The 11,129-nt window shown below is 53.2% G+C and overlaps 1 protein-coding gene across 1 annotated transcript; it reads left to right on the top strand.

Annotated features, from left to right (window-relative positions):
• The first annotated feature begins 477 nt into the window (after positions 1–477).
• On the top strand, positions 478–6,488 carry WFDC2 (WAP four-disulfide core domain 2). The gene is made up of 4 exons (XM_081292274.1): positions 478–574; positions 1,135–1,275; positions 4,540–4,686; positions 6,335–6,488. Exons 1-3 carry the CDS (start codon positions 496–498, stop codon positions 4,683–4,685), a joined length of 366 nt encoding a protein of 121 aa, XP_081148400.1. The 5' UTR covers positions 478–495; the 3' UTR covers position 4,686; positions 6,335–6,488.
• The last annotated feature ends 4,641 nt before the right edge of the window (positions 6,489–11,129 follow it).

Below are 11,129 nucleotides of genomic sequence, written 5' to 3' on the forward strand. Positions count from 1 at the left end.
CACCAATCCTTAAACAGGGATCTGCACTCTGATCCCACTGACCCCAAGTCCAATCACTTAATCCTCAGGGTCTCTTGCCTCCCTGTGGCCTTGCTCTTTCCCCCTCCAACCCTCAGCCTTGGACATTCCAGGAGGACTCCAGTGGAGCCCTGGGCTGGGACTGCGCTGGCTTCCCGCTGCCCTACCCTGCCCTCAGGCCCCAGGAGGGAGGAAAGGAGGGGGGAGCAGACAAGGGTCCGGCTGCAGCTGGTCGAGCTGCTCCTGGCCTGGAAGCTGCTTAGGTTCCTGGTTCCCACCGGGGCCAAGAGTGACACCTGATCCCGGGGGATTGTGAAATGGCATGAGGTGGCAGTGCTCCCGCTGTGCCCATTGGGCTCTTAGGCCCCCACCGCACCCCCTAGCTCGGCCCCGCCCCTGCCCCACGCCCCCCGCGCGCGCGGTTAAATCCCCCCACCCGGCTGCAGATGCACCTGCACCCCGCCCCGGCGCAGCACCATGCCTGTCCCTCGCCTCTGCGCGCTGGCCGCCGCCCTCCTCCTTGGACTGCTGCTGCTGGGCCTCCCTCCGGCTACAGGTGAGTGGGGCGGGGAAAGGCCGGGTGCCCAAAGGGCCGAGCCACCTGCGCAAGACGGAGTCAGGCAGAGGTGTAGCCTCGCTGGGGGCTGGGGAAGTGGGGATTCTTGGGGCGGACGTGGGGACACCCATGAAAACTAAGATTTGGTGATCTCTGGGGCCTAAAGCTAGTGACCCTTGGAGCTCGGGTGTGGAGCCTGGGGGTGGCGAGACTACCAGGGGCTAAAATTTGGAGGGGCGGGGCGGGTGCAGAGGGCGGAGACGGTGGCTGCCCTGGAGCGGGGAGCCGTCTAGACGCAGGAGTCTCCCAGGCGCTCAGGTGTGCAGTCCCCTGAGGACTGAGATTTGAGGATTTGAAGCCACGCCTGGGGACCTCCTGTACTCCCAGGGTTGGGGAACCCCCGGGATGGTGTGGGCCTCTAGGAGCTTTTAGAGGGTCCCCAGGGCCGGAAAGTGAGAAGGCCAAGGAACTGAGATTTGGGGGTCCTTAGAGTAGGAAGCGGGCATCCTCTGGGACTGGGGCCCCCGACTGACCCTCCTCCTGCCCTCGCCCGTCCGCAGGCGCGGGGGAGAGGGCGGGCGTGTGCCCGCAGCTGCCGGAGGACATGAACTGCACCAAGGAGTGCCTCTCGGACAGCGACTGCGCCGACTACCGCAAGTGCTGCCAGGCCGGCTGCGGCACCGTGTGCTCCATTCCCAACGGTAACCCCGCGGCGACCCGGCGGGGACGGGGCGGGGCCGCGGAGGATGCGGGAGGCGGGAGCGCCGCGTTCTGGGAAGCAGGGCGCCCCGACACCGGGGACCCCGGAAGGTCCAGGCGGGTGAAGCAGATCCGTCCCCGCCGTCCTCCCCGCGTGGGCGGCGGGGCGACAAAGCGTCGCCGAAGCCAGGCGGAGGGCGAGGGCGGTCCCCTCACCCTGGCTGGATTGGGTTCTCTGGTGCATGACGGCTTCCGGGCACGCGCGGCGGGACCTTGTTCCGGGCAGCCTGGGGACCGGCTGCGCTTTCCTTCCCGGCCGGCCGGGGCCTGCGGGAATCCCAAGGTCCCGACGCCCGGCTCTCAGCTGTCCTCCCCTGGGCCTCCCAACCCTGGGGACCAGGGCTAGCAGCCCGGGCCGGCGAGACTCGCAGGTTCCTCCCTGAGGGCGAAAGAAACTTCCCAGATTTAATGAGCCCACATCTTGACCTGTAGACGCGAGCCGCGGAGGGAGCCGTGGTCCTGCCTAAGGTCGCATTGCCATCCCGTGGCTGAGAGTTCAAGTTTTTACAATTTATTTTTTATTTTTTTTGTGTTCGCTATTTACTGGCGAGAGGTTTGAAGAATGCCAGGACCTCTCCCTGGGCACCTTATCCTCCTTCTTTTTTTAAAAATATTTATTTTTCAGTTATCGGTGGACACAACATCTTTATTCTACTTGTATGTGGTGTTAAGGATAGAACCTAGCGCCCCGCGCATGCCCGGCGAGCGCGCTACCGCTTGAGCCACCTCCCCAGCCCCCTTATCCTCCTTCTTAATCTTTAATCTATCTCTCTCTTCCATCCTAAGTACCCAGAAAGGGTGCCACGGTGCTCCGTCGGGGTGCTCGCTGGGGCGCTACTCTCTGCACCAGGCTGTGAACTCTGATCAGGGCGAGATGTGGCCTTGCCTTGGAATCCAGGCTTCTCATTTCCCAAAGGGAAAAACACGAAAAGCAGGGATACCATCTGGGGGAAGGGGCGCGCGTGGGAGGGCGACGTGGGAGACCAAGGTACTGTGATTACTGGTCTTTATCCAGAATACAGCCTCTGCGATTTTCCCTCTTGGTTATTTCCCCATCAAAATGCCAGCCGAAGCTGGGAAATGGGAGACCCTGGACCCTGTGAGGAGGGCAGTGGGAGGTGGAGGCGGGCTTGCCCACTAGGGGGCAGCCTTTCGGTGTGGAGACCTAGAGTGGACCTGAGAGGCAGCACCAGAAGACCTGAGGACTGGGAGGAGGTCAGAGGCGGAGCCGGGTGGAGGGGCAAGAGGTGTCGTGTTGTTGGGTGCATAAAGAGGCACAGGCCAGAGAGCTGCCTGGGCCGGGGGAGGAGCCCGGAGGCTGGAATCCCAGCCCTGGCCTTTCCAGGTGTGTGATCTTGAGCAAGGTGCTTTGTCTCTGAGCTTCTGCTTTCTTGTTTGCACAGTGGGATTGATATGAGGGCTAAATGAAGTGGACATGGAAGTGTCCCACTGAGGCGGGGACATTCTGTGTACTTAACAGAGCTCTTCCCTGTTTATGCCCTTTTAGTCCCAGGGCCACCTGTTATTGAGAGCTTCTGCCCTTTTCAAGGGAATGGGTTTCTTTGTGAGGGAGTCAGGACTCGGTCAACCAGGCTTGAGGTCACCTTCAGCTAACCAACAAGTTCTGGGCCTAATTTTACATTTGCCTGATCCTGGCTTCCTTCTCCCTGACCCAGAAGTAGAGTGGTGTGTGTGTGTGTGTGTGTGTGTGTGTGTGTGTGTGTATGTGTATTATAGAAGGCTGGGCTCCGGTCTTAGTTTACTCCTGAGCAGCAGGGTGCTGCTGAGTGGCACCTCTCTATGCCACGTTTTTCTCATGCATGATATAAATAGGGTTAGAAATATCCCCTATGGCTGGGTGTGATGGCCCATGCCTATACACCCATGCCTCCCAGTGACCTGGGAGGCTGTGGTAGAAGGATTGCCAGTTCAAGGCCAGCCATAGCAACTTAGCAGGACCCTAAGCAATTTAGCAAGACTCTGACTCTAAAGAAAAAAAAATGTGTGTGTGTGTATATGTGTGTGTATATATATGTGTGTGTGTGTGTGTGTGTGTGTGTGTGTGTATATATATATATATATATATATATATGAAGGCTGGGGTGTGGTTCAGTGGTAAAGTGCCTCTGAGTTTAATTCCTTTTATCAAATAAATAAATAAATAAATAAATGAAAAAGAAAGGAGAAAGAAAAAAAGGAATATCCCCTACAATGGAAATGGAATGGTTCATGTGAAGATTAAAGGAGATAACAGGTTTCCATAGAGAGCACACAGCACATCTCCGCAGTGTTTGCTCTAGTGTGCATGTGTGTAAGGATGTGTGGTTTTATCTGTGCATTAAGTATGGAGAGCCACGGTGCTGAGTGATTTTGATTGGCAGTGAGTCAGTGGATGTGAGTGAAGAGAAGGTTGAGTGTGTAACTCCTCTCGTGTGGTCAGCCCATTGGGTGATCCTGCACTGTGTCACCAGCCATGCCAGGTGCTGGTTTTAGCAGCAGGTGCACAGGGGGCTGGCACACACACTCTGGAGCTAGATTTCCTGCGCGGTTCAAATCTTGCCTCAGTCCTGTGTGACCTTAGACAACTTAATCTTCTCTGTTAGGGAGGTTAACAGAGCAGCTAAACGGAGTGGGTAGGAAAGCAGGAGCATTCCCTTCCTGGGGCACTTCAGGAAGAGCCAGAGGGCTCTCTCTCTGCCTCAGTTTCCTCCTCTGCAACACGAGGAACTATTAACAGGCCCCTCCTCCTCTCTTAGGGATTTTGTGAGGATCGAATGAGCTAATACGTGTCAAGTGCTTAGAATAAAGCCTGGCCGACAGCAGGAGTGAAGTCATTTTAATAACTACTCGTTATTATTACAAAGTAGTTTGCTCTTTGGGGGGAGAAACAATGTATGTTTGCTTCCATTGCTTTTGCAACCACCCCCTGAGGTGCGTGACACTGACACCTGAGGCATGAGGGATTTCTGGCCCCAGTCCACAAACGGCAGAGCAGGGACTCAACCGGGGGCTTATGATTCTGAAGCCACCTGGGAGCAGAAGGACGGAATTGCAGGTGACTTCCCTGGCTCAGGCCCCCCAAATCAGAATTCCTAGGCAGCTCCGCTGTTCATGAGTCAGGGTGAGGGGCCGTGGTGGATCCTGCTCTGGCCCCCACCTCTCTGCCCCCCTTTGACCCGCCTCCTCTTACTCCTTTTTCTACCCAGAGAAGCCGGGTGCCTGCCCCAGTGTGGACTTACCGCAGCTTGGCATCTGCCAGGACCGGTGCCAGGAGGACAGCCAGTGTCCTGGTCCCATGAAATGCTGCCGCAATGGCTGCGGAAAGGTGTCCTGTGTCACACCCGACCCCTGAGGTAGGTGGGCAGAGAGGAAGGTCAGGCATCGGAATCCAAGGAGGTTGAAGAGGGAGGCCTGTGCGCATGGAGCTCACGCGTTGGACTATTTGATTCATTCACAGTTACTGATTGAGTCGTGTGCTCTGACCACTCTGGGGCTCTGGGGACGCTCCGTGAGCAAACAAATCGACAAAAGTGTCTCTCGGGTGGGGTTTACAGTCCAGTGGGTGATAAACCAAGTAAGTCAGCAAGCAGATTTTGCAGCATGTTACAAGGAGAAAGGGCCCGGGGGAGGGGAAGACAGGGGACAGCAAGTGAAGGCCTCACCAAGAAAGTGGGAAATGAGGGAGCACACTGTGGGGATGTCCAGGGAGCGTCAGGTCCAGGGAGCGGTGGGTGCTAAGGCAGGAGCATCCCTGGGGTGGATCAGGGTGCAGGCAGGGCAGAGAGGTGGCTGGGATGGAATGTGGTGAAGGCAGGTGGGGCAGAAATAAACCAAACGCTTGGTTGGCCCGTTGGGTGACCCTGCCCTGTGTCACCAGCCATGCCAGGTGCTGGGACACAAAAGTGACCGTGGCCCATCCCCAGAGCTTGAAGCCCAGGAGCTGAGGCGGATGGGTGGATGACATGCCTGGTGCCCGTAGTCAGCTCCTGGTGCCGTGGGAAACGGAAACATCACACAGACGGGTGGGGGAGGTGGACAGATGGAGCAGACCAATGGGGGGAGGCTTCCCGGGGAGGTGACCTGAGCCACAACTAAAAGGTGAGTAAAAGGTAGGTGGCCCTGTGCAGTGCAGTGGGGCAGTCGTCGCAGGCAGAGGGAACCAGAGGAACTTGGAAGTGCCCTTTGGTTGAACACAATTTCAGCAGAGGAACCTGAAGGTTACGGATGAAACCCATTGAGTGCGCAGAGGAGAGACCTGAAGCCTTGAGAGGCAGGACCTGCCCCAGGTCCTGCTGTTTCAAAATGTGCTCTTTAGTGGCTAACAGGGAGCCATGGTTTCCTAGGGCCCAGAGCTCTCCTATGGTGCCAGCCACATGGGTGGGGTTTGCAGGCAGGAAGACCCAGGTTCACATTTCAGCTCTGACATGTAACTGGCCTTCTCACCTCCCCGAGCCACAACTGTTTTGCTTCTAGAATGTGAATAAATGAGATCTATTTGACCAGCTCATCTCAGCTTAGTGTGTGCAATGACACCGCAATGGCAGTTCCTGGTGGTAGAGGGATTCCTAGCGGGGTGAATGCCCACCGTCCCTCAGAAAGGCCACAGTGGTCAATCAGGACAGGATACACCCAGGTGCATCCTGGGGATGATGGGAAGCAGAAGAGGTGAATCTAGAACCTTCAGGAAATTGCAAGCAGTTGGAACTTTGCTGTGTATGAGTGGGATGGTGGGTTGGGAGGAGTCGGCCCAGGATTGATGTGGCTGCTACTCCTGTCCAGTGTGATGGATGTCATTTTTTTAAAAAAAATTTTTTTGAGAGAGAGAGAGAATTTCAATATTTATTTTCTAGTTATCAGTGGATACAACATCTTTGTTGGTGTGGTGCTGGGGATTGAACCCGGGCCGCACGCCTGCGAGGTGGGCGCGCTACCGCTTGAGCCACATCCCCAGCCCAGATGGATGTCATTTTTGATGCTATTGTTACGATTCTCTTCCTCCAGCTCCAGCCACCACCAGCCTGAGGAGTGGGGAGGGGAAGCTTCTGCCTGGCCACACATCCGGCCCCCTCATGGCCACCCTCCCTTCTTGGTAGCCCCTGCACTCCTTCCTGGGCTGACCATGGCTTCTCCCTTCTCCCGCCAATAAAGTGACTGCTTTCAGCATTGGTGGCGTCATAGCTTCTGTTCTTATCATCCTGTCCCTGTTTCCCGACACTTGGGTTGAGGTGGGTGGGGCAACCAGATTGTCCAGGTGTGAAGTCCAGGGAGGGCTTAGCTCTGACCCATGGATTCAGGCCTTGTCTCCACATGTCAGTGTTTTCCTGGTGAATATGTGCACCTGTGAGGTTGGTCACTGTCCCCCAAAGGTGATGAATGAGAAAAGAGGTCAGAGAAGAGATGGAGTGCCTCCAAAGTCACTCCGATTCACAGCTGGGCATCTGATGATAGCAGCAGCATGTGCCATGTGCCAAACACACTTGGCTTGTGAGGTCTCCTGGCTTCTCAGAATCCTCAGAATAATTAATAACCATCCCGAGTTACAGAGTGGGACTCCAAGAGGTTACTTACCCAAGACCACACAGAAAGAAGGTGGCGCCGCTGGAGGTCAGATCTGATTTTCAGAGTGACTCTGAGGTCTATATGTGTTGCTCCTACAGAGCACAGCACAGTGCCTGGCAGGATGTATGATGGTGAGTGTTCTTTGGACAGTGGGTAATGGCTTGGGTGGGCTTGAAGAGAGCCCTTGAATGAGCCTGGCTGGTGAAGGGGATGCCCAGGTGTACATGCCTGCTTCCATCCTGCCCTCCAGTCCTGAGGGGAGTCTGAGAGAGTGATGGGGAGAGCTTCGCAGTGCATGGGAAGGGACACTTTGGGATTAGGGGTGTCCCCATCTTTGGGTCTCGTTGGTTCCTCTCGAAATAAATGAAAAGAGAACGTCATGTTTTTCTCCTCTCCCTCCAACTAGTAGCCATTGTCCTTGCTTAAGGCAAACCAAGGCACCCTAGGACCGACCAGGCTTTGTAGTCCTCTCCCGTGTGGCAGGAAGGTGTGGCATGGCCTAGTGGACAGGGACTTTCACACAAATTCACTCATTTTCATTTAAAAGTGGTCTCAAATTCCTTCAAGCCCCCCTTCTCCCCCTTCCTTTCCCAGTTTGTGTTTCCTTTATCCGTGTCACAAGACTCCAGAAACCCTTTCCTTATCTAATTCAAGCCCTTTAAATACCAGGTTTCCACATCCACTCACCTCCCCCTTCCAAAGCTTCATCTTCCAGTGGGTGAAGCAGTGATTCACAGGAAGCTGAGAATGGCTCTCTAGAATTCTGTGCCCACGTGTGTGTGTGTGTGTGTGTGTGTGTGTGTGTGTTTTACAAAGAAACTCTTGAGACTTTAAACGGGATGTCCACATTTGTATTATTTCAGGCCCAGAGATGAAATGATCTTAGGAACACGTGGGGACAATGAATTTGGGGGTGGGAGAACGGATCTCTCATTATGAAGGGGGTTGAAATGCCTCTAACAGCCCTGGTGCAATCCTGACTCCGTGGCGGGCTGTGTTCTCCTGAGGAAGTCACGTGGTTTTGCAGGCTTCCTCACACAGAATTTTCTCCCTAAACCTGTTGTCATTTCCTTCGCAGCCCCCGTAGAGAAACGGCTCACACTGGTTTTCCTCCATTTTGTAATACCATCTGAACAAGCCCGCGCGACAGGAGCCCTTCTCCAGAGGCAGATTGCATATACTCGGATCTACAGAGAGAAAGCAGTTGAGGGCGGCCAGACCCTCCCCTTCCCCTGGTCCAACCCCCTTTGTCAGGGGTTGAGATGACCCAGAGCACAAGAGTGAGGCTGCCCGTGGCAGCTGTGCCCCGTCCCTCTCCTTTCCAGCCCACAGAAGTTGAAGATTTCATTTTTAGAAGTTGCCTGAAGGAGTGCAAATCCCACACTTTATTATTATTTTTTTTCCCAATCAACCCACGTGGTTTTATTCTAGCTCAAACTTCACTTTATGTACCCTGTAAAACTGTGATCACCAAGGGGCCAAGTGACTTTTCCAAATCGCTTCACCAGTTGGGGCCAATCTCATACTAGAGGTTGCAGCTCAAGTGTACGTTTGTTTGTTTGTAATGTTGAGAAGTTGAACTTCACGGGCTGGGGTTGTGGCTCAGTGGAAGGGGGGACTGGGGTTGTGGCTCAGCGGTAGAGTGCTCCCCTAGCATGCAAGGAGGCCCTGGGTTCAATCCTCAACACCACATTAAAAAAAAAACATAGATAAACAAAATAAAGGTATTGTGTCTAACAAAAAAATAAATATTAAAAAAAAGAAGTTGAACTTCACATCTCCTGGTGCCTTTCAAGATCTGATTTCCTAGAGCAAGCTTTCCCAGGCTTCCGTCTGTCTCATAGTCAGTTCTAGAACAGACAGCCCCTGGGGAAAAGGTAGGTTTTGAACCTGAGAGCAGGATTTAGACTTGACTCAGTTACTTTCTAGCTGGGTGACCTTGGAAAAATGAGCTATCTCTTGGACATTCATTTTCTTTCACTGTAAAATGGGTCTCTAATATCCACACTTGAGGCTTTTTGAGAGATTAGAGATAACCAATAAAATTCACTGATAAACGGTGGCTGTTCTTAGATGGTTTCTTAGCCAAAAAAGCCCTTGAGCCCAGGAATGTCATCCGGCTGTTTCTGCGGTCCTAGTGCCTAACGGGGACCTGGCTCTCAGTTCTCAGTAAACATTTGTCTTCAGAGAACAATAACTAGGAACGCATCTGGAGCTGTGTCATAAGTTCCTTTGTACTCTCCTTTCATGTTCTTGTCACCATCTGAGTGGCTTTATCCTTGTATTTACGCTTCACACAGCTATTATGACTTCCAGTGTTACATGAAGAAACTAAGGTCAGGGAGATCAAGTGCCTGTCCTGACATCCTGCTGGGAAGCGGGGGACCTAGAATCGAACCCAGCATAGACCGGCTGCACAGGTGTGCGGGGACTCCAGCCACCTTTGTTGTGGTAGCATTTCAGACAGCAGCCCTGGAGGGAAAGGATCAGCTCTGCCTCCCCCCCTACTGCAGGCTGATGGAGGGTGAGGGATAATGGAAACTCAGGAGGGAGCCCCTTCCTGTAAGGAAAGCTGATTCGTCAAATCTCTCACCTTTAAATCTGGCCACCATGAGCCCAGACTTTGGAGCTCCCTTTCCCGTCTGTACTTTTCCTGTGACGCCTTATCACCTAGCATGTTATTACGTGTGATAGGTACTATGTGCCTCTCTCTCACTAGAATAGGAACTCCACAAAGGCAGGACCTTTGGCTTCCAGCTTCAACCCCAGCACCTAGGATGGTGGCTGCACGTCACACAAGCTCAGCATACATTTGAGTGTGAGATGAGGAACGGATTCGGTGCAGCTGCGCCTCTGTCCTAGCCCCGTCCACTCTGAGATCCCATGTCCCACACTCACCTTTTTCTGACTGAGTCTGAAGCCCTTGGCAGGTGAGAACCAGGAGAAGTAAGAGAGAAGCCTGGAAGCCCATGTTCTCGCCCAGCGGTGGCCCAGCCTAGCACTGCCTTTTTAGAGAGAAAGGGGACCAAAAAGGGGTGGGGATGACCCCATATTTTGCTTATTCACTCCTAATTCCTGCTTCTCACGGGGGGGTAGCTGCCTCAGGAACAGAGTGTCCCGAGCACAGTTCTGCCTTTCTCCTCCTAACTTATCTGATCTGGCCACCAAAGCCAATTTGCTACCACTGCAGGGTGAAAAGCCCTTTTAACCATTCTAAATCATGCACCAGATGCCTTTCTTTTCCAGGCACCATGGAAAAACCTCTTTTTTAAAAAAAAATTCTAATTTGTGGGTTTTTTTTTTTTTTTGTAAATTGAAATATGCTTTCCACATTGTCTCTCGAATCTACATAGGAAATCCTTGAGACTTAGGACCCCATGCTATGGTTTGGATATGGGTTGAGTGTGTGGCTTAAGGTTTGAATGGGGTCCCCAGTGAGGTGGGGGAGCCTTAACAGACAGGGCTTAAGGGTTAGGAGATGCGGTCACAGGGGTGCTGCTCTCGGAAGAGGTTGATGACATCTCGTGAGACCCCAGTGAGTTCCCTTGACAGCAGGTTATTGCGGAGAGAGGACGCCTGGCCCCTAAGTTGCCCTGGTTCCCTCTCTTACCAGGGCACATGTTCCCTGTGCCCTCTCACATGTTCTCCTGCCGAGACACTATCTGTCATACTGTGACACAACCAAGAAGGTGATCACCAGAGGCCAAACTGAGAGGGCCACCTCATCTTGAAAGACTTCAGCCTCCAAAACTGTGAACTAAAATAAACCTCTTATAAAATAGGTTACCCAGCTGGGCACAGTGGTGCACACCTTGCACACCTGTAATCCCAGAGACTCAGAGGCAGAAGGATCACAAGTTTCAGGTCAACCTGGGCAAGTCCCTGTCTCAAAACAAAAAAAATAAAAAGGGTTGGGAATGTAGCTCAGTAGTAGAGCACCCCTGGCTTTAATCCTCAGTACAAAAAATAAATAAATAAATAAATAAAATAAGTTACATAGACTTGGATACCTTGCTATAACAAAGGAAAATGAACTGATATACCCAGTTTTGTAGATGAGGAGAGGTTGAACTACCCTGACCATTGATAGCAAGTTTCAGAACCAGGCCTGAGACCCAAGTTTGCCCACTCCGATGCTTTTGTGTCTCTCATTCAATCCACAGATATTCATCAAGTACCCTCAGTGCATTGGGCTGAGCGTCAGGTATAGCCTCTGTACTATCCGGGTGCTCCAAGG

Source organism: Spermophilus citellus, assembly GCF_964194105.1.
Source record: "Spermophilus citellus genome assembly, chromosome: 4".
In the NCBI taxonomy this organism is placed as follows: Eukaryota; Metazoa; Chordata; class Mammalia; order Rodentia; family Sciuridae; genus Spermophilus; species Spermophilus citellus.